This window comes from Colletes gigas, unplaced genomic scaffold (assembly GCF_013123115.1).
Source record: "Colletes gigas isolate AHSC1104 unplaced genomic scaffold, ASM1312311v1 Colletes_gigas_Sc00003, whole genome shotgun sequence".
Taxonomy (NCBI): domain Eukaryota; kingdom Metazoa; phylum Arthropoda; class Insecta; order Hymenoptera; family Colletidae; genus Colletes; species Colletes gigas.
In genome coordinates, this window is record NW_025106632.1 from 4,921,190 (window position 1) to 4,944,625 (window position 23,436).

Sequence of the window (23,436 nt, forward strand, 5' to 3'; positions counted from 1 at the left end):
GTTCCGATCGAAACTATCACGAGGCGGTTCTATTCCGAATAACTGTTACGAGCAGAACCATACACTGCCATGTTTCAGGTTCCTAACCTATAAACGTCACAATGTCTCGAAGAGACGATCAATTTACGACAGTTATTCGGAATAAAAGTTCTTCGTGACTGTTTCGAGGATCTAAATTACAGTTTTTAAATCCTGCTCGTCCCCGAGGACAAACATCACCAATGGGACCGCTCGAAACACGAATATTTTATTCACCGCGTTCACGGCGAAACTTTCCGTCGAGCAGAGGGCGCTGTACCGGCACTAACGCGACCTTCCTTCCATTGTTTGGAAATGTATAACACCTACGGATTTATCTCCTCTCGCAGACGAATTAAATTACGTCTATGATACCGAGCGATACCAAACAAGCGTGGCCTGGATCAAGCGTGTCGTTGTATGCGTAAACTCTGTGTTACTGTATCGTCATTGTTTACAAGATGCTTAATACCAAGGAGCGGCAGACGTATCTCTCGGAACACTTTGTGATTCAAGTTCGCGTTTCATCCGGAATTTTTGATACCGAATCGCTGCGCAGTACGCGCGACACGCGTTTTTGTTGCTCGTTTCGATAATTAAACAACGCGCCGCCGCAAAAATACATACGCCGTATTTATAAACGCAAACCGTCTCTCTTTATCCGTGCCATTTCCTCGACGCTCCACGGTAGGTCAAATCGCCATTCCACCGAACGAAAAAAGTCAATTTTTCATTGCTTCTTTCTTACTTAATTGTTCCTCGACACTGACCCTCTTCGAAAAATATACGAAAGAGGCAGCAATTAAATTTGTAAATTCACATCCATCTGGTACATATGAGATACTGATCTGTCATTTTTTATTTCCTAGAATTGCTGTTTGGCCCACTGTGTTACGACGTTGGCAATTCCGCGAGGATCTCGTGTGCCCCTTTGCGGGTATTTCGTCGCCTCCACGGGCACGGGCCAACGAACCCTGACTCAGATTTTAAAGGTCGTTTGCCCTAAAGTGTTTCGTCGAGGTCGAGTTTCGTGGACGCGTAAAACCATGGGAAAAATTAAAACATGATACATGGGACGTGACGAAATTCTTAAAACTCTGACGGAAACAATTTGAACGAAACGTGAAATTATTTGCATTAACTTACACATTCAAGTTAATATTAATTCGCTAAAGACAAATGTAAATGTTATTTGCATTGACTAAAAAAAAAAAATCGAAGTTTTAGAAACACACAATGGGAATTAACCTCAAAGTAAAACAACACATATCATTTCGCTAATTTTCATGGTAATTATTGTTCTTTCGTTCCTATACATGTCTGTAATACGATGGTGTAATGAAGTGTGTCAGAATCACTAAAACATGACCTCTAAAATATTTTTAGCTGTTGTATTATAAATAACGTTTAATTATCAGTCTTAAGTAAGCTATTTTTATTACGACGGTTCGACTTACACGTTTACAGTTATTTTCAGAATAAATATAATTATCTATACTAATAGTAATATCGAGTAAAAGGCGAAAACGACTAAACACGATATTACGAGATTTCATAATTATTTTACAAAAGGATCTGATCAGGTTTTAGCGAAGGTTCTAAAATGTCTAGATAAGCGTGCGGAATTTAATGAATTCGTCGCCCGAGTCCACAAAAGTCAATCAACTCTCCATATCTCGCGCACGGCATTTTTATCCGAGTGCAATAAATTCTGCAATAATCTGCAATAAACAAGAGAAGCAAGAGATGTTCTCTTCCACAAGAGAAGCGTCTGTTTGGCAACATTCATCTGCTATTAATTAAAAATTATATTCCTGTCACTATGCCCACCCCAGGGAAAAATTTTAAGGGGGGACTCTAGAAGCTAAAATAAGACGAAAATCAAGAATACCAATTTGTTGATGGAGGCTTCCTTGAAAAGTTATTAACAATTAAATTCAAAAATTTCAAATCGTTCCGGAAAAATTATTTTTAACTAGGAGGGTCTATTACCATCATTTTTTGTCATTATACATACTCTCGAAAGTCTACTCATTTTTGAGAAAAAAATTCAAGAAAGTGGACCAATTTTTCGTCGAAATTGAAAAGTTTCAAATCGTTTTGGAAAAATTATTTTTTGCTAGAGGGGTCAATTACCATCAATTTTTGTCATTATACATACCCTCGAAAGCCTACTCATTTTTGAGAAAAAAATTCAAGAATGTGGACCAATTTTTCGTCGAAATTGAAAAGTTTCAAATCGTTCTGAAAAAATTATTTTTAGCTAGGGGGGTCAATTACCATCATTTTTTGTCATTATACATACCCTCGAAAGTCTACTCATTTTTGAGAAAAAAATTCAAGAAAGTGGACCAATTTTTCGTCGAAATTGAAAAGTTTCAAATCGTTCTGAAAAAATTATTTTTAGCTAGAGGGGTCAATTACCATCAATTTTTGTCATTATACATACCCTCGAAAGTCTACTCATTTTTGAGAAAAAAATTCAAGAAAGTGGACCAATTTTTCGTCGAAATTGAAAAGTTTCAAATTATTCTAGAAAAATTATTTTCGATTGCGAGGGTCAATTGCAATCATTTTTGGTCATTACAATTACCCCCGAAATCCTACGCACTTTCGAGAAAAAAATTCAAGAAAGTGGACCAATTTTTCGTCGAAATTGAAAAGTTTCAAATCGTTCTGGAAAAATTATTTTTAGCTAGGGGGGTCAATTACCATCATTTTTTGTCATTATACATACCCTCGAAAGTCTACTCATTTTTGAGAAAAAAATTCAAGAAAGTGGACCAATTTTTCGTCGAAATTGAAAAGTTTCAAATTATTCTAGAAAAATTATTTTCGATTGCGAGGGTCAATTGCAATCATTTTTGGTCATTACAATTACCCCCGAAATCCTACGCACTTTCGAGAAAAAAATTCAAGAAAGTGGACCAATTTTTCGTCGAAATTGAAAAGTTTCAAATCGTTCTGGAAAAATTATTTTTAGCTAGAGGGGTCAATTACCATCATTTTTTGTCATTATACATACCCTCGAAAGCCTACTCATTTTTGAGAAATAAATTCAAGAAATAGGACCAATTTTTCGTCGAAATTGAAAAGTTTCAAATTATTCTAGAAAAATTATTGTCGATTGCGAGGGTCAATTGCAATCATTTTTGGTCATTACAATTACCCCCGAAATCCTACGCACTTTCGAGAAAAAAATTCAAGAAAGTGGACCAATTTTTCGTCGAAATTGAAAAGTTTCAAATCGTTCTGGAAAAATTATTTTTAGCTAGAGGGGTCAATTACCATCATTTTTTGTCATTATACATACCCTCGAAAGTCTACTCATTTTTGAGAAAAAAATTCAAGAAAGTGGACCAATTCTTCGTCGAAATTGAAAAGTTTCAAATTATTCTAGAAAAATTATTTTCGATTGCGAGGGTCAATTGCAATCATTTATGGTCATTACAATTACCCCCGAAATCCTACCCATGTTCTAGAAAAAAATTCGAGAAGGTGTGAAATTTTCCGACAGAAAAAAAAAATTTCAAATCGTTTTGGAAAAATTATTTTCGTTTCTGGGGTTCGATTACAATCATTTTTGGTGAATAGACATACCCCCGAAATCTTGCGCATTTTCGAGAAAAAAATTCAGTACGAGTAAAACTTTAAACGTTAATAACTTTTTAACGAAGCTGTTGATTTATTAACAAAAATTATCGACCGGATATCCTGGTATATATTCGACTCTCAAGTTTCGAGTCGAGAGCATGCAGCTGTGTTTCTTTGATCACAGTTGCTGTTTAGTCTAAGCGAGATAGGGCCCAAGAGGGTCTACGAATGCGTGACGGAATTTTCGTTCACGACGTTCAGTCTTTTAGTTTCTCTCGTTGAGTAAAGACACAATCTCTGTCTGCTTTAAATAAAGCCAATTATAAAGTTTTAATTTAAAATAGTTTTACTTCATTTCTCCCACCATATCCAACAGAAGCCTTTATCAACAAATTGATATTCTTGATTTTTGTCTTATTTTGGCCTCTAGAATCACCCATTAAAATTTTTCCCATCGTTGGCGGAGCACCCTGTATACTACTGTGTTAAATACTACTACTGTATTAAATCTAACAATTGTTATTAATAAACTTGTTATTGTTAATTAATTGTTATTAATAAACTTGTTACTGTTAATTAATTGTTATTAATAAACTTGCTCTTGTTAATTAATTGTTATTAATAAACTTGGTATTGTTAATTAATTGTCATTAATTAAAAAATTGTTATTAAAGTATTTATTTTTCAAGAATACGCGACGATAGTTTGGATAATATTCTACACGTTAGATGTGCAATATTATTCGTGCTATTAATATATTTTTCGTACATATGTGCATATTTCTCATGCGCATATGCATATCCTACGCGCATAAAGTCATGTATGTCCTTTGCATATCTTACGTGCATAAACATCCGCAATTTGCTGATTACAACTCCGAAGTAGGACATACGAAATCGAACGAAATTCAAAATAGCAAACGGAATATTCAAATTAGTCGAGAGAGGCTCTGAAGTCGATCGATTTCTAGAGCAAATTCTAACCTATAATTCTCCGCGAGAAATTTAGTGGTCTCGATTTAATTCCAACAAGAAAAGTACATATTTTAAATTTAATTTATAAATAAATAAGAAAAATTATATTAATCTGATCGCTAGAACAAACAACAAGTTATATCTTAATTTTTCCGCGCCAAATCGCAATATTGACGAGGTTACGTAATTCCCTCTGGTCACGTGATTTCCATAACCACGTACACTTCACCGAGTCATTTAATGGCGTCTAATGACGATTAGTCCTTTCACTGGTCTACTGTTCCCCGTGGATTCAACACGGATGATCTATGCCGAAAGTAAAAGAAACGGGTCTTGTTTGTCAAAGAGAAACCAACATATTAGACCGGTGACTCTTAACCGCCGTGCCACAAACATACACTGTGTCGCAGACGCCTGCTAATACGTCCGACGAACGTTTACTTTTAGGTTATTAAAATTATCACTATACAATTATTGTAAGACCCGAAGATATCGGGTCAGGTCGGGTCGAGAATTTTTCGTCGACGACCGATGTTTCGAATTTTTATGCAGGGATATTAATTCATACAAAAACAATTGCAAAAGGAACAGAAATAGACAAATTTGGAGGCGTCTAGCAGCTGGGATAACGTTAATTATGAAAGTGTAAACCGCAGCAGCGACAAGGTAAACCTTATCGAATATAACATCAGACAAACGACACCAACGAGTTCTGCTTAAAGCATGATTCTTATCTAAAACGTTAATGATGCGTCATTGGCGCGTATCGGAGGCCTCTTGACAAAACAAGCACGTGACACGAATAATGAGTGCATCTCCGAACCGGGAAACAGATATTACACACAGAAGTGATTAATTGCCGCGTGAGCATCTGTACTTTTTTTTTCTTTTTTTTTTTTTTTTTTTTTAATGGTAATGAAACAAAAATATTTATCCAACAGTGTTTTAATCGCGAGCAGTCAAGAATTCCGGGGCCGCGTATAGAGTGTGTACATTTTCATGTGTACGTTGTACAGTAGCTTCGCATACAACCAACAACAGTAATCTACTACGGAATAATCGCCAGTTACCTTGAATCAATCACCTGGACTCGCCAAAGAATGTAATTGGCTGTTTCGTATTGAATTACAAATATTGGATCGTTGCAATCCAACGAATATAGTATATTATTATAAATATTAGATTATTACGAGAAACTACAGGATAATTGTTTATCATCTATATTGAACAATACATACAATAGATTTTTATAGTTAATCTGTCTCTTACCTGGACGCTGCACAAAACTAACATCTAATTCCTATTTAAATAAAACACATATGATTGTTATATTTAAATACAGAATACAGTACCAGTCACCTCGACCTAACAGTGTTCCGTCAACCATGGGAAAAATTTTAATGGGAGATTCTAGAGGCCAAAATAAAACGAAAATCAAGAATACCTATTTGTTGATGAAGGCTTCGTTAAAAAGTTATTAACGTTTAAAGTTCCGACCGTACTGAATTTTTTTCTCGAAAATGCGCAAAATTTCGGGGGTATGTCTATTCACCAAAAATGCTTGTAATTGACCCCTGTAACTAAATATAATTTTTTTAATATGATTTGAAATTTTTTCATTTCGCCGAAAAACTTCAGTAAATTCTCGAATTTTTTTCTCGAAAATGCGTAGGATTTCGAGGATATGTATATTCACCAAAAATGATTATAATTGACTTCTGTAACTAAATATAATTTTTTTAATATGATTTGAAATTTTTTAATTTCGCCGAAAAATTTCAGTACCTCCTCGAATTTTTTTCTCGAAAGTCAGTAGGAATTCGAGGATATGTCTATTCACCAAAAATGCTTGTAACTAACCCCTGTAACTAAATATAATTTTTCCAGAACGATTTGAAATTTTTTAATTTCGACGAAAAATTTCAGTACCTACTCGAATTTTTTTCTCGAAAATGCGTAGGATTAAGAGGTTATGTCTATTCACCCAAAATGATTGTAATTGACCCCCGCAACGGAAAATAATTTTTCCAAAATGATATGAAACTTTTTAATATTGTCGAAAAATTCCAGAACTTCCCGAATTTTTTTCGCGAAAATGAGTAGGATTTCGGGGGTATGTCTATTCACTAAAAATGATTATACTTAACCCCCGCGACTGAAAATAATTTTTCCAAGACGATTTGAAACTTTTCAATTTCGACGAAAAATTGGTCCACATTCTTGAATTTTTTTCTCAAAAATGAGTAGGCTTTCGAGGGTATGTATAATGACAAAAATTGATGGTAATTGACCCCTCTAGCAAAAAATAATTTTTCCAGAACGATTTGAAACTTTTCAATTTCGACGAAAAATTTGGTCCACTTTCTTGAATTTTTTTCTAAAAAATGAGAAGGTTTTCGAGGGTATGTATAATGACAAAAAATGATGATAATTGACCCCCCTAGCTAAAGATAATTTTTTTAGCACGATTTAAAATTTTTTAATTTAATTGTTAATAACTTTTTAGCGAGACCTCAGTCGAGAAATTGATATTCTTGATTTTCCTCTTATTTTGACCCCACCCTGTATATTATTATTATTACATATTTCTACGCGAAACGTGTTCCATATTAGCGTCGATAGCGTCCACCAAACGCGGATTCCCGCGTAATATGTACTATCCATATTGGCGCTCGACCTTGGAACGAGATAAGTTTCGTGCGTATGGATTTTCGCTATGCAAACGCGAACCGCTTGGACGACAGCTCCGGGTGTGTTTCTATTTAAGGATACCAGTTTCATCGCGGGAAAATGAATAACGACCTCGAGGAAGAGGTTAGTGTAAAATTAAAAAATTAAAAAAAAGAAAGAACCGTCTAAAGGACGGTTGTCCCATGAATTAACGCGCGCGCGTACTTGACACACAGATCTCCTCCGAACCAATCGTGTTTCCCAATGACTCGACGGATTTTCCGCGCGATCGTTTTATTTTTCCAGCGCGCCACGAAGGAGACGCTTAGTCGAGCATCGCTCGATGGAAGAAACTCCGCATTTTATCGGATATCTAACTAACTAGGTCGATTAATTATTCACAATGGTTTCCTGATCGTTCGACATTGTGCAGTTTGAATCAATTACGAGTTTCATTAGGTCATCGGTGCATTATAATTTAAACCGTACGCCGATACGATGGTGTCGAAATTAGCAATCACGTTTTCAGTCGTAGAATTTTTTAAATTGATTGAAATTTTTTTTTTCTGAATCTCGAGAATTTCGAAAAGCATCGTGCATGGTTGTCCACCAAATTTGGCACGTTTAGCGGCCGAGTCAGTTTTATGTGGTTTCCCACCAGACCGTGTGCGTGTCACCGATGACCCATGCTGTATGATTCAACTTCATTCATTCATTTCTATCGAAAAGTTCCCTTTTATGGCGGTCCGCGGAAGACGAAGTTTGAGAAACACTGTACCACACCGTGTTCCACATCGACGCGAGATTACAGGCATCTGATCGATGATCTGCGGGTAAATCGGATCGGATAACCTAAAACACCGGTTGAATAGAACGAGTCGTGCGTGAAATCGGCAAAGTTCGTTCCTTTTGTCGAAAGAAGCGTGGTCACGCCCTCTGGCAGCGAAACAAGGCCATACAGTTACTGAAAAAGGTATCCATACATCGCGATATATTCGATTTAAACGATAATTTTAGTTATAGAAAGCTGATTAACTACGATAAGAATAGGAAGGACAACATGAATTCTGAAGTCTCTAGTCAAGCTAAAGACTCGCATCTCTACACTCGAAGTACGTAATAAGGTACAGTCGCCGGATATAACCCCCATTGAACACTTATGGGCAGAAATAAAAAGAAATGTTCGTGAACTCCTAAAGATCGTGAAGAATTGAAACAACGATTTGTACAAGAACGAGAAAAACGAATATAGAAGCTATAATTAAACTTAAGGGGTATTCCATTAAATATTAACCTAATAACCTCAATAATTCGATTAGTTTGAAAATGGATGAATATCTCGCTTAATTTTTTACCTTATTTTGCGTTGAGAAAGATTAGTTTCGGTATTTTTCATTTAAATTTTACATACATCTTTACTCTATTTTCCCTATACGAACACTTACGCGGTCTCGACTGTATACGACAGCGTAAGAACTTAACCTGACATACAAGTCCGACTTTCCAAGTTCTTCGTCATAGTTTTGACCATCACTTTTACAAACAGTTCGAAACAATTATTTTCGGGGTCTTTTCAAGACCCTGGATTAAAGGAACACCCTGTACATACCGATCTCGAGTACCTGAACCTTGAAATTGGCAGAGTGCCACGAAAGAAGTGCGCAATTCCGCGACGGGATTACCACGCTACGTTCGCGTTACCGGGAAGAATAATTTTGGGCCGTTACGACGCAAGGGTGCCGCGCAAATAAACGTCGAACGATGAAAATCCGAAACGGGCACAAAGCACTGGAGAAAAAACGCGACACGTCTCGCGCGACATCGCCGGACACCGCGACAGAGTGAGGCTGTCCACCGGCAGACAGCAGCACGTAAGAGACGCGACACCGTCAGGCAACGTGCATCTTAAAATTCTCGCGCATGTAACTCGTACCGTATCTATGGAGACTATTTTCGTTTCCATCTTGGCTCTTTATTTAATTCCGTCTTCCGTTCGCCGATTCCCGCTATCGTTCCACCATCGCGAATCATCGAAAAACTTTTACACGTCCGGCAACCTCTCCCGTTATCGTCGCTGTCACGTCGGAACGGTCACGATTGTTTTCACCATCACCGTTTCGTATTACGTCAGTCCTCGGAACCGTGGCGAGATTTTAAGGCGCGTCCCGTTCGTTCGATCGGTTCCATCGAATCGCCGCTGACCGACAGGTACGCTTTGGCCAGCCCACGTGTGCAACAACCGATCAAAACAAAAACAATCACTCACCGCGTTCGCCGAACGGACGGTCCGCGTCGATCCTTTGTCGATCCTCCTCCAGCACCAAATGTACGGTCATTCCTTCAAGGACTGTTTACGTGTTGCTGTTCCGCTGTTTTTCCCCCCCAGTTTATCGGTTGAAAATTGATGTCTGCCGCGGTGGAGGGAGGGTGGGCCGTTGTACCGACGACGGCATCGGACGTCGCGCCTTCTCTTTGTCGCGAACAACACACTTTGGTCCCCTGATACACCGCGCAACGACGACGGGCGTCGAAACAGCGGTGAGATGTCACGTGTGCCGCGGTGACCGCGTGTTAAGAAAACGCGACAATGTAAACGCGGTCGCGGTGGTAACACGAGCGTGGAAAAAACGTGGAGAAAGAAGGGCGTATATACGTGGTACGTGGTCTATCGCAGCCAAGCCGTGGCATCGTGTACACTGAGTCACGGGTAACGCGTTCCCGCCGGTTTATGAAGAGTTTCGTTCGGCTGGTGTGCGCATGTGTCGGTGAATGCACCCGCCGCCGCAGCCAACGCGCGCGTCTATATCGACACGTGTACACGACGATAACAGGGGCCGATAACATTGCACCAGAGACAGAAGAAACGACGCAGAAAACGGCTGGCTTGGGAGGATCATCGCTCTCTGCCACAACACTTGGTCAAATTGATCCTAACAAATAAACAATCAATCTTTTCATCATTTTTCCTTACTTAATTTACAATTTGTTTTATTCTCCGAATACCTGTGGACGTTGTCTGCAGAATTGCTATTTTGCCCGCTGTGCATCATTTTCGAAACACACCTCCCTCGCGTTTCGAGCGTCACACGGTTCCTATCTCTGGAATTTCGAACGTGGTCACTTTGGGTTCAACTCTTGTGTTCGCGCGGCGATAACGTCAGCTTCCTTTGTTTTCATCGCGCGATGATTCTAATCATTGAAAACGGGTCGCTATCGCTGAATCGATCTTCACGCGAGTACGTTCTTCTTCCGTTCAGTGACGATGAACAGCTGCAAATTATTCAGACAATTTAATAATTAATAAACACATCGACGAGATTTCAATCTCTTTATACGACTCCCGTCTGTTATTGAATTTTACAAATACAGATTTGAATCGGTAAGTTAACACGTTTACCGCCATAATGGATACTGGGCGACCGCTAAATTCATACAAAGGAAGAATCGTAATAATACTCGTGAAATTGTAAATAACGTTGCTGTTGTTAAGAAATGCTACAAAACTGACAGATACACTATCAAATTATTGAATGGTTCTTTCTTTTGCCACTTTACTCGTCGAATACAGACAAAGAAACTTCATCTTAGATTCGACGGACTCTGGTTTTAAGGTATTCGAGTCAAATTTTCAGTTGCGAGGTTACGTTCTTATTGACGGTCATCTGGTGGCGAATATATGAAACGAAAAATGGATATTGTATTGTTTTAAACTTTGAAAAAATCTGAATAAATTCTGAGATACTCTTCAAAGGTCATTAATTTGATGTGCATACAATAGCGAATTGTTTAAAACTTTTACGAATAGAAATAAAACCTTGAAGGAGAGTTCAGAAAAAAATCAGAATTTTCCTGTACCTTCAGCGACCCAGGCTGCCTACACAGAGTTAAAAATCATTCCTTCCGATCGTTGATTTTTGGTTAGGTTAATAATTACTATTATTATTGTTATTTGGTAAAAACTGAAACATTATTCTAAAATATAGTTTCTATGGGTCAAAATGGATTCAGATTCCGTTGTTTTAAGGTTAAATATTTGTTGTAAGAATTTTATGATCCTACGTTAAGAAAATTTTTATCAAATAGAAAATAATATTAACTGTTTTAAAAATTATAACGTTAGTCTACCTGATTGCTTTCAATGCAAAACACATTTGACATATTTCACTGGTTATGTACCAAAATATATATGTAAGTTGTGTTTATTGTTGCGAGATAAGTTTGATCGAATCCTAACCCCCAAACACCCACTCCTAAAAACAGAGCATCAAACTTTTCTGAAAGTCACAAATACGTGTTATGGCATATGTTTATTTTGATTATAATGACGTCCACAGTGACGTTTGCCCATTTCGTCCGCGACATTTTGCAGTTGTTTTCTTGCTAACGTTCGGATACTCAGGAACAATATTTTTCGTACTAAATATAACGGTTGAAAAATAGGCGCGCGTACTTCTAGAAAACAGAATGAAAATAGACGAGATGGATTCGCGTGTGCTGTAGTTGGAACCGATTGAAAAATCTACGCGATTCCCCGTGGATCATCGTAATGGAATTTAAAAAAAAAAAATGTAATTCGTCGCACGAAACCGTTGGCAGATAAAAGCTATTAAAAGTCATCTCACAAATTAAGGAAAAACAACGACAGAGGTCATTCGAACTTTAAATTCGTGTTTCGAACACGGTGGATCGAATCAACCTTCGAATCTCGTTGTTCGACAGTCGCTCGTTAAATATCATTTGTAGTCATTGTCGAATTACCGAGCAATTCGTGAAGAATATAAATCACTGTTTGTCAATTCGATCGATTTAATTACATCGATACGAGTGGAATGCTGATAGGATTTCTCTATCGATAAGAAGAAATCGATGGCTTTTAAACGTTTAGCATCAATATGAATCTAGCGTGCGACGAACATAAATCATTGTGCTGTATTTTTGATATTTTTAGACGACGGAAATTTAGTGGAAAGTTAGAAACAGATTGTGGCGCCCTCTCTCGCGATTCCCTACGAAACATGATCGCGTTGGCAAATCATTTCGAACTGTACAATTAATGCATATACAAATAACGAAGAAAATATACACCCACTACGTGTTTGCCTAATACAGATCGAAGACAATACCGGTATATCACGAGATACCGGTGTTTGTATCGAAATTATTGCGATGTAATCGCTGATCGATAAATTGATTTTAACACATTTCGTGAACTAAATTATTACATCTTCGTATTTTGTTTAATCCTAACCTTCCTACTTCCCTATAAAATATTTACCAATATTACGCCAGTATTCGACGAGATACCGGCTTTTTTTAGATATAATAAAACGATCATAAAAAATAACTAACATTTTATCGATGTTTGCAACATCAGTTCCAATCTCTGAATTCAGACAGTCATTCTTTTTTTTCGAAACGAACGTCGTTGAATTTTGATCATATTGATCCTACTTCAAAGGTGTGTATAGTATAGAAATAAAGATGGCCGGATTCTAATAATTCTGTCAACAAAAAAAAATATTGTTCAACGTGTAAAAATTATCCGTCGATCAAATTACCGGTGTATGGTCAAATGCTGAGTTAAAGAAATTTGTTCAAAAATACAACTGCAATGCTCGGACGAAAGAGGAACGATCCTATAAAATAGATTCTTCGAAGGAAGAATCGGAAAATAAAGCCGAGTGCTTTCTTCTTTGATACAACGAAAAGGTTTAGAATTTCAAAATATAATTGCATTCAGTTTGTGCATCGTTCAATACCGTTTAATTTTGTCTTATGAAATTTTTTTGTATCTCTAACCGTTTTAGAGATATATCTTTTTTCAATTACGCAGAACACTGCACATTATGAGTAAAGATCTATAAACAGAATAATTTTGCGTAAAATCGTGCAATAGCAATCGAAACGTTAGTAATACACACGTGAAAATGACTGTACGGGTTCGTTGCTTTATAGTTAATTGGATTTCGGGCATAAAAATAATTACACTTGACGGCAATGAGGAATCGATGTTTTTTTTACAACATAACTTAATTTCTAGACACGTGCATGTGGCGTGAGATAGTAATATATTTCATCTATGATTATATGCATCGAGCATGCTAGCCAACATTATCGTCTCCGCATCGTACGGCGTGAAGTCAACCTAGAATCAATAATACGATAAATTTCACTGTTAATTCCGATAAACACGTTCGAGCACGTCACCGGACGAGGTTTATCAGATTTCACTTCTTTTTTTTTATGCGTCAATTTCAATCATAATCTCTCTGATACACGATAGATTTCGAAATGATCCGAAGTGCGTCTCGTTCGCGCGATAGTTGACTTCCTGTATTATTTCTAGAACTTTCACGTGATTCGCTACGAGCCTGCGTAAAACTTTTGATTGCGTAACGTGTCCAAGAGATCAAAGATGTAGGCGCAGTCTCGTCAGTCTCAAAGGAAATTGTCAAGAGAAAGGACGTGTCTATCGAAGAAAGTCTACGAAGCAAACATTTTAAACATGCCACGACGACGTGCATCTGCTCCCCCACCAAGGACGTAAGTATTTATTTCATTATTTCTACCATAATTAAAACAAGCTACGTATAATTTCACGGAAATTCCGCTAAAACGTAATATGCGAACATCGATCGCGTTATACATACTTTTCACTCTTAAATCAAACTCTGCAATGGTATCGCATCAAATAATTAAAACGGGTATAATTATTATGCGTATTCCGAAACGGTACTTTGACAATGGATGCCAAGAAAAATCGTTATTCAATGCCATTGAAATCATTATGTATCGTGGGACGTTTCATTTATCTTCGCATTCTAATTATTTTTTTGTAATTCTGTAATTGTAATTTTTTTACATCTTTTCAGAGTTAGGAGGGCCGCACCGGCTCCTGCTCCGGTCGCAGCACATCCTCCAGCACATGCCGCTCCATCGACACCCATGGTAGCTCAACCTCAGCAGCCGTCCCTCATGGGACAAATGGCTGCCACTGCTGGAGGAGTGGCCATCGGTTCAGCAGTGGGTCACACCATTGGACATGCCGTAACAGGCCTTTTCAGCGGTGGTTCCAGCGAGGCTGCTGCTGTACCCGCAGCAGCACCCGCGGCCGCTCAAAGCGCATCCGGACCTGCACCTGCAACCGGCGCTTGTGCATGGGAAGTCAAACAATTCTTGGACTGTGCCCAGAACCAGTCCGACCTTACATTGTGCGACGGATTCAACGAAGCCCTTCGCCAATGCAAAGCTTCTCACAGTAAGTGTTTACATCCATAAGTATTCCAACAATTCTTTATTACCCCGCCGAATAATACATAAACTGTTTATGCATTTCAGACATGATTTGAAGCAGTATTTTTTGAAAAGTGGATGGTAGCAAAATGATTGTAGAAAGTATTTAGAAAAATCAATACTATACGAAATTTGGATTCAGTTGATGGTACAAAAAGAAAGTTCGTTTCATTGTATTACAAATGATGATATATCCACTTCTATCTACATCTATTATGCAAATGTTGCTGTTGTTGCATATATCGAATTGGAAATTACATTAGGAATAAATTTATACGTAGACGATGAATAAATTACTTACAATGTATGCTCGCTTAATTGATTTACAATTTAGACCCTCCTAGTACGTGTTCAACCCTAATATTGTAATCACGTAATCGCGACGGACGATCATGGAACATTTTATTGGATAACGAAAGGGGAGGGACTGCTGCACATGTTCCTCCTATTTGCTGTGAATTATGTGATGCAATAGTGCTCTGAATTGAAATTTGTATTTGTGCCAGAAAAGAATCTGTCTGTGATAAAATTACTGAACTTGGTGATTCATTGTTTTCCCCCCTGGTGACTTGGTGTTCTAATAAAGAACTTTATACATTATAGATTTGCTAATTGTATTCTGTAGTCAACACGTTGAACGCGAAGTTAGTTTTGTTTTGCTTCCCTTTTGGACGACGTGTAATAAAAGGCAATGAGCAAAAATCCTCATTTTTATTTAAAGTGTGTTAATGAAATTGAAACACAACACGAGACGCGAATCTCCTGTAGAATTTCAACAAACTAGATTCCACAGAAAGGCGAGAATATTGTGTTCTTGAGATACGAGAGTTTCTTTTACAATAGATGAATAACCTGTAAATCCTCGAGTTACGCGGTTTCGAATTACACAGATTTATATCAGACTTATAATTCGAAAAGCTTTGGAAGAAATTAATCGCGTCAGTCGAGGACTTACGATACTCCAAGGCAGTAGTTCTTTTTTTCCCCGCAGACCTCTTTTGGCGGTCTAATATCGAGCTTCATATATGAATACGTAGAGCTCGCGAACCCTTTCCATGCAATGGTCTTCGAAATAATTCTTAAATATTAATTGGAATCAACATTGAAAATTCTGTCTTGATCGGACATAACGTTCAAGACAGGATAAAGACTTGCACAGATCGCTGTGACTTTTCTTACGAGTTTAAATTTTAGCAAATTTTTGGTTCTAAGATCAATAAGTTCATCGCTAGATCTGTATCTAGAATGTATGTTAAACGGGAAAGGATCGTGGATTCACGTTCCATTTTAACGTAATCGAGATGAAGTCGATATTTTTAGGTGTGATATGTGGAATGAAGATAAATGTTAAGTTCGCGGATTGGGGGTTAAGAGCAACTTCCTTAACGGATGAAAGGGGGCGAGCAGAAATATTAATCTTTTGTTTCCATTACGAAATGATCAAGGACACAGAAGAAATTAATGATTTAAGAACATAGTTTATTAACTTAACGCGTTTTTCAAAGACGGCTTTATACTCGGTCAAACGAGGCAGTTAAATGTGCAAGAAAAGGAATATGGTAGACTATCTTTTCTCTGTATTTAAGACGCGCATCACCACGAAGCCCACGACAGTAGCGACTGCAATGCCGAGGCCAGCCTTCCACCAGACGATGGAATCCCCTTGCATTAGTCCAAATTGATTTATATGCCTGAAATGTCAACAACTATTGTTCATAGCAAATAAAAAAAATCTTATTGAGTCTTCAGTATGATAAAACCCGTGTATATGTACTCGTTTCTTCACACCAGACCTGAGCAAATTTCGTTTGAAATGAAAATAAGAAATAACTATTTCAAATAATATCTCGGTTACTCGTCACCAGCGATGTTATTTGAAAATAATCGAAACATCCATTCGTTTGAAATAAACTTTCAGAGAACGGACATTTCGAATAAGTTTCGAAATGGAAGTGTTATTATTTCCATAACGAATCGATATTTATTAAAATTATTTATTTTTTAACGAAGCACTTTCTTAGACTCAACTTAGATCGAAATAACGCGACTGCATTTAAAAAATAAAACGTGACGACACGTTGTTCGAAATAGTATTTCGTATAGTTATTTCTCGATTGTAAATTTAGTCGAATCGAATTTTATCACACTTTGATACACACAAAATTGGAAAAAAAACATGTATTATAGTTCCGAAACACGTATTGAGTATGGAAAAAAAACCCAAGACAGGAAACCAACGATCAATCGCCATCTCATGCTCATGCAATAAAATAATACTGATATTGGTTTATATTGTAAGTCGTGAGCACGCCGTGAAAGAAACGGGAACGTATAATACGAACGAAAAACCTTGTAAAAGAACTCCACCATTGACTAGGTGAGGGTTTCACAAGCAACATGTGGACCATACGCCTCAAAGGACTGAAAAGACGTAAGACTTCATTACGATATTAATATGCAACACAATATGTCATGCGACATCTCCTAATCTGAGCAAATCGCCTAACACACTTCACGGATGTATATCATGTTCTGTAGGAAGCACAAATAGAGAAGAAAAAAAAAACAAGGAACAATGTGATTCACGATTTGCTCAAGCTTACAATGTTTACGGTGTGGCAAAAATTCAGACCAACCTGTCTCTGTAAAATAATACCCATGCTCCTTGAAAGCGGCTAAACATGAAATCTCTTTGTTAGTGTCATACAGTTTGAAAAAATTATACTATCTTACTTAAAAACTACAAAGAGTATCAAATAAAAACGTTTGACAGCAGTAAACATGTGCAACGCAAGTACTGACGTCTATTTACGTAATTTTTTGTCTGTAACGTTCGATCTCGAGTAAACACGACTTTGTTCCTTATCGCGATATATTCGGGGCATATCCATTACTCGTACAAAATTATGCCTGCTAATTAATCAATGATCTCAGGTAACAAAACTTACGGGAAAGCTGCCATTGTCGCCAGTTTAACGAAGATTTCGCGTCTTACGGTACGTGAGATGCTGTAAGGTTGCGGTGGCATCAGTTTGTACTTATTGCAAAAACTTACTGGCTGCAGCAAGTATTCTTGTTTCACTTCAGAGAGATCGCTCTTATTTGCTATTATCAGAACGGGAATCTTACTATCTGCAAAATATTTCTGGAAGAAAAAAAGAAAATAATTTTGTACCATTTTTACTGAAAAATTGACAAACCAACCGCTATGCGTTTAACGATACTCGAAAAGAAATTTCTCCATCTCGTTTTTTCTTATCTCTAATATCTTGTAATAAAGAAATAATATTTAAAGGACTGTTTAAGGGTAAAAATCTGTAAGGAACACTTACAATATAAATTCGTGCAATATATTCGAACGACTTAGGATTGCTAGCATCGTAAACCAGAGCTGCCGCGTCACATTGAATTTGTGCTGGGGTTAAAGCATCCTGAACATTAAGTATATTTATATCCCGCAGAATTATTGTCTTTTCCTGACCATACACGTGCACTGTATTCACAGTTACGTGTGACTTTGGTGGAACCACGTCGTCGGTCAATTTCTACAATCGTACCAAAGTGTTATTTAAATATGATTTAAGTTCGTATTGAAATGTATCTATACGCTTACACGTACAGCCGTGTATACCTCGAGTTTAGGATCAATAAACGTTCTGCATAGTGTTGTTTTCCCACTAAATTTCGGCCCGATTACGTGACAGCTATAAACATTTCTGCTCGATTGTTTCTTTGCCAAGTCCAATCTTTTCTCACGAGTGATCAACACCGCGTTTGTTTGACACTCGTTATTATACATGTTGTAACCTAGATATGCCATATATTCTAATGCTTTGCGTACATTAGTCAGAGTTAATAGCGCCCATTGACACATGTAACCTTGAAAGGTCATCCATCCCTATCGAGAGAACGACATTAGAACCACAGAAACAGTAGGCTAACAACGACTTAATAAATTTAAACAAAATTTCGAATATTAATTACTCCTTAGTAATGAAGATCATTTATGTTTTTTTTCTTCAAAATGGGATAACGTTATTACTGGTACAAGTTACGTGAACTGATGTCACGACCGATTCAATGATGTATGGCGATATGATCTTCAAACGACCTTGGCTATTTTAACTACTCAAGGTCATTTTATTACAGGAATGAGCTATGTATACCCACGTAAGTGAAAACATGTATGGAAGAAAAATTAAAAAAAAATTTTTTATACTATATTCGGAGACCGCTGTAGTTGGTATTTTTGATTCCCTTTGATTTCGAAGCGCCCCGTGTAAATTGGTATGATTTGTTAAATGTAAAAAATGAACCTTTTCGTTAGTTGGCACAGTGTATTTATATTCATCGCTCCAAGGTGGGGATAAGCACCGTGAGAATAACGATTCCATTTCTGGAGGTGAAAGAGCACCATCGCGATCTCGGTCATGTTGCATAAATAACAGTGTTAAAAATTCTTGTCCTTTGTGGGATAATTCAGTCGTGCAACCAACAGGAACCTTCAATCTGTCGGGAACGATAGAAACGAATATAATATAAATCGAGTAACGCTGATATCTTTTTGTTAATTTCGTACTAACGGGGGGTGTATATATTCTTTGGACATTTGTAACTCATTGTCGTAACCAAATTTTCTCAACACAGCCCAAGTAGTTTCGTTTCTCCCGCGTTGTATGAACAGACACTGAAGATACATAAAACCTACAAATAACATGTTCTCCTGTATTGATCTCGCTTTACAAATCACAAGGTACAAAATACCTTTCATTGTAACGCATCCGTTGCAAACGCCATCTTGAATATTCTTTGATAAAACAGCTTTCACGTCCTCTAAAACCTGCGGCTGAAGCGGACTGTTGAAGCACCATTGTTGAAATGCGTTCAACTCCATATCGTTTAGCAAACCGTCGTTATCCAAGTCGCATATCTAAAATATTGTACAATGAAATTGTATAAACGCGAAATGCAAAACGTTTCGAGTTCCGAGTATATGAACTTACCTTAAAAATTCTTTGTAACGCTACTTTACATTCGTCTGTAAGCTAAAAATTACGTTACATCGATAAGTTATTCTCAGACTTTAGTACAGACACGTATTTTGTTAACAAATTTTACCTCTTGAACGTCGTAATTGTATAATGGTGTAGTAGGATGTAAAACAGCTTTTTGTGCATAATAAAACGTTTCCGATACATTTTGCAACGTTCTGGCAGAGCACTAAAATGAACATATAGATTAGAAAACCGTTTTAACAACATTTCGTTCGGTATACGCGAGATAGAATCGTCATTTTCTTTTTTTACCTCTATGCAACTTTCAATTTCAGTGAATTCCTTCATTATAGGGTATACAGCCTAGTAACAAAGAATACAATTAGTATTTACTACTATAACAAAATCAAAAGGAACATTTATGAATTTCATTTCGTTAATAAACCTCAATAGTAGAATAATCGACAAGATCAATTTTGTTTCCCACAAGAACAATCGGGCACCGATTATTAGAAGAACAGCGTCTGATCAGAGGTAACCAATAAGTAGCTGCTCTGTCCAACGTATCCTCGTCGACTACAGAATATACAACACAGATTACATGGGCCTTTTGAATTTCATCTGTGAGATGATCTTCGGTTTGTTCAACGGCTGCAATTAAAGGGACACTAATATAGCGGTAGGCAAGTTTTTGAATAGTGTATAAAATGTATCCTAACGTATCAAAAACCACAGAAACAATCAGATAAATTCGCACAACCATGTACCCTGTTCGATCTTATCCTCAAGTTATAACTATTCGATGCAAAAATTGGCTTATAAATAAATACACCGATAACATCGCTTCCAAATCGGTGATTTTCAAAGTCGATGCAAATTTCTTTTTATTTTTACATTCGTCGATTGCTGCCACACGTTGGCAAAGCTTTGTAGGGGAAAAGCTGGGACATCTTATATGCTTTATTAAGGAATCGGATAGATTATCGCTATGATATCTATATCAATGTTTGTCGAAGTTCATCAAAGTACATTTGTCAAAGAATCTGAAAGACGAAGCGTTTGAAAGATCGAGAGATTCTGTGAGAGAAGCGCAGGCTTGCATTCGAGCGGAAGGTGGCCATTTCGTATCTATGATAAGGAAGTATGCATCGACAAGATATAAAAATTAGCTATAACTTGGGAGTGAGGTTAAGGGGGAGCGATGTTTGCACAAACTTCGTTAATTGTTTCTGTGTGTTCGATCGGGCGCTGAATCAGGGCCCACACGTTGGATCCCACACCCAACACATAAACATCGATCATGTATACCTGAATAATCAACAATGTGCGTGGGCACTTGTTCGGGCGTAACGTCCGCCGGTATAGTGATCTCCTCCGCTTTCGAGGGCACATCTTCCGTGAATTCTTCGCTGACCAACGATAAAATCAGAGAAGTCTTGCCGACCCCGCGATCGCCGATTAACAAAATTCTGACGTTGCGCCTAGGCGCTACTGGACGTTGCACCATGCTGAATCGCTGCCTTCGTGAAAGGATTACTTATCGCGCGTAACAGCGGCGTTCACCGCCTAATTCTTTAAAAACATCTTCGTGGCTCTCTCGACGAAAAAACTTCCGTGTTCTCCCCTAACCTATAACTCGCGCCTTACCACCGCATTAGCTGCTTTCTATGTCACTTCTCTAGAAAATTTTCACGATGTCTTACGTCAACATCTTATCGACGATTACGATCTACCAGGTTCGGTGGCTGAGGCCCGCGATACTTTTGTGTACACGGTATTTAAAAAAAAAAACGTTACTTCACCCGCTGCGATTGAACTTGCGCTCCGAGGGTGGGCTTTTCAAGGTTACGTTCCGTACTCCAAATGACAGTGTACACACATAAAACGTACACACGTGCGCAACGATGTGCATAGGAAGCGGCACGTAGAGACGATGGGGACGGTAGCTCGATCGTACAATACGCAACGAGACCGAGACCACCGTGTTCGGTTTCGGCTTAATAGGTTTCGTTAAAAGGAAAAAACCCGCGCCCTGGCTGGATGGAAAATCGGTCTATTCGTGGAACGAATCTCATGGATCCGCAGCGCCCACATTTAAATCACGTGTCACGGTAGATGTACGCGAAACTCGTAGAAATCGATAGTGTTCAAACATTTCAGCATTCGAGATTGACCTTTCGTACGTTTTTCCAAAAAGCAAACCACAAACTTTACGCTAAACGGCCTAACCTTTACGATCGTGACGAAATACACGGCTCGAAATTTCGGAATACACCGTGGCACGAAAGCAAAGGGATGCTTACAATTTTATGCTTCGCGAAGCAATTCATAGCGCGAACAACAAATTTAAACGAAATATAAAGTTATTATTGTTAATATTTTTACGGCCACCGTGTACGTGGATTTTACCATTTTTATTTGGTGCGATCATTAGGCCTTTTGACTTATCTTTTGGAAAAGTTTTATCGTTCTAATTCTCGATAACGTTGTGGAGCAAAACGGCAAATTATTGCATCAACATAGGATAATTACATGTACCACCGAGAATGAAAATAAATAAAAGGAAAGAAACAAATTTATGTTTGATTGTGCTGCCACTATCTGAAACGAAAGAATATTCTCTTTTTTTGTACGTTATCGCGTTTGTATAGGATTTGTTTGTATCATTTACGTGTGCAGTTATTTGTTATCGCGAGATAAAGCCACGATGTAGCTAATCTGCATGGTGGAAAAGAAATGATACGGCTATTTACTAGTTTAGAAATGCACTTGAATTATTCGTTAAAAATTGTTTCGTGGGAATCGTCGATACGTAAAATAAGTGTTATTAACGTGTATTAAAGCGGTATAAATATGTTATTTCCATTAGCCGCGCGTAATGAAACGAGAGAAATTTTCATTTTCGTTCAGAGACGTGACGAAATTAAAACTATCGAATTGTATCGTTATCTCCCGTCTTGTTTGTTCCGTTGGAGAAATTGCACGTTGATATAATTCCGTCTACTTTTTTCTCTGTACCCCCCCAGGAATATAAAATACAGTCGGTCCAGTAAGAGGTAAACAAAGCGATAACCTTTACACATATATGCAGCCACCTGAAAGTTCAAGACGTATTATCGTGCTGTATCGTTCAGCGAGCGTAGATACCGATGACCCTCAACATTTTGTGTTCGTCTCAAAATGTTAAAAACGACCTGACTTAATTGCGAAATAATATTTCACACTGGGACCCCTCTGTTCCGAACAAAAATAGTGCACGAAACTATCGTGCTCTATTATTCTCTTAACCCCATCGTCGATACCTATCGTATACGCGAAAAAAAAATAAATAAATTTACTCGCGTATATCGAATATTTTTATATGCATTAAGAATTAAGTTCATTTTATCCTTTTTTTTTATATTTCGATCGAACAAAGGAACAATGACCGAACGATATTGGCAACTTATGGCCCTATTGTAACCTCATGGAACCCTAGACAAAATGGAATCTGGAGCCGCCATTTTATCTTATTGAGACGATCGAACAAACGTAATAAATAATATTAATAGAATAATTACTTTAATGGAATAATTACTTGCACACGACAATGTGTTTATAAATATAACGATTAAAATATATATGCACGTAATTAATGTCGTTTACTTATGCAACAATGTTGTCTTCCATTAAAGTTATTTATGTAAGATTTATTTAAAACATTTACCGAACTTTTGCAAATAAGAGAAAATCTCAGAACAATAATGCAGGTGTCTGGACCGAAATCTGGGTAAAATTGTATTCTACTTAATAATAGATAATAAATAAAATCAACATGTAGCTAATTTATCCGTGACCTCTGAAATAATTTAGATCAAAAATTGAAATCTTTTCTTTTCATTTAACAAGCGGCG

General features: G+C 37.4%; 4 protein-coding genes across 10 annotated transcripts in view; 1 reads left to right on the top strand and 3 right to left on the bottom strand.

The window, feature by feature from the left end:
* Positions 1 to 9,506, bottom strand: part of LOC122404723 — a 45,289-nt gene extending 35,783 nt beyond the window's left edge. The window contains exon 1 of one of the 2 annotated variants that reach the window (XM_043408946.1): positions 9,190 to 9,506. The gene's annotated coding sequence lies outside the window, so the exon portion shown is untranslated. Of the gene's footprint in view, positions 1 to 8,865 lie in introns of both variants that reach the window. The other variant, XM_043408944.1, reaches the window with a different exon arrangement.
* The window catches only part of LOC122404725 (transducin beta-like protein 2), a 71,212-nt gene extending 61,236 nt beyond the window's left edge, over positions 1 to 9,976 (bottom strand). Inside the window, exon 1 of the mRNA XM_043408949.1 lies at positions 9,523 to 9,976. Within this exon, the coding sequence (XP_043264884.1) occupies positions 9,523 to 9,592 (70 nt within the window). The 5' untranslated portion in view covers positions 9,593 to 9,976. The remainder of the gene's footprint in view (positions 1 to 9,522) is intronic.
* A 3,633-nt stretch (positions 9,977 to 13,609) lies between these two features.
* LOC122404656 (coiled-coil-helix-coiled-coil-helix domain-containing protein 2) lies at positions 13,610 to 14,700 on the top strand. Its single transcript, XM_043408824.1, has 3 exons — positions 13,610 to 13,799; positions 14,129 to 14,514; positions 14,595 to 14,700. Exons 1-3 carry the CDS (start codon positions 13,762 to 13,764, stop codon positions 14,603 to 14,605), a joined length of 435 nt encoding a protein of 144 aa, XP_043264759.1. The 5' UTR covers positions 13,610 to 13,761; the 3' UTR covers positions 14,606 to 14,700.
* A 144-nt stretch (positions 14,701 to 14,844) lies between these two features.
* LOC122404655 (mitochondrial Rho GTPase) lies at positions 14,845 to 21,618 on the bottom strand. Of its 6 annotated transcripts, none has more exons than XM_043408817.1 (14): positions 20,852 to 21,618; positions 19,989 to 20,194; positions 19,856 to 19,906; positions 19,668 to 19,769; positions 19,553 to 19,594; positions 19,314 to 19,479; positions 19,133 to 19,253; positions 18,866 to 19,058; positions 18,169 to 18,447; positions 17,882 to 18,094; positions 17,498 to 17,694; positions 17,186 to 17,224; positions 16,899 to 16,970; positions 14,845 to 16,240 (listed from the first exon to the last, which is right to left on the bottom strand). In XM_043408817.1, exons 1-14 carry the CDS (start codon positions 21,048 to 21,050, stop codon positions 16,114 to 16,116), a joined length of 2,007 nt encoding a protein of 668 aa, XP_043264752.1. In that variant the 5' UTR covers positions 21,051 to 21,618; the 3' UTR covers positions 14,845 to 16,113. The 6 variants fall into 6 exon arrangements, with proteins under 6 accessions (XP_043264752.1, XP_043264753.1, XP_043264755.1 ...); XM_043408818.1 differs by having other exon boundaries at positions 18,181 to 18,447; positions 20,852 to 21,613; XM_043408820.1 differs by lacking the exon at positions 16,899 to 16,970 and having other exon boundaries at positions 20,852 to 21,615.
* Positions 21,619 to 23,436: the final 1,818 nt, after the last annotated feature.

Excerpts from the sequence above, each read along its gene's own strand:
- LOC122404656 (XM_043408824.1), top strand. The coding sequence starts at position 13,762 with ATGCCACGACGACGTGCATCTGCTCCCCCACCAAGGAC. Across the intron at positions 13,800-14,128 it reads TCTGCTCCCCCACCAAGGAC|AGTTAGGAGGGCCGCACCGG; the intron begins GTAAGTATTTAT and ends ACATCTTTTCAG.
- LOC122404655 (XM_043408817.1), bottom strand. The coding sequence starts at position 21,050 with ATGGTGCAACGTCCAGTAGCGCCTAGGCGCAACGTCAGAATTTTGTTA. Across the intron at positions 19,770-19,855 it reads AAATTGAAAGTTGCATAGAG|TGCTCTGCCAGAACGTTGCA; the intron begins GTAAAAAAAGAA and ends TGTTCATTTTAG. Across the intron at positions 17,225-17,497 it reads GCGACAATGGCAGCTTTCCC|CCGCTTTCAAGGAGCATGGG; the intron begins GTAAGTTTTGTT and ends TTTCATGTTTAG.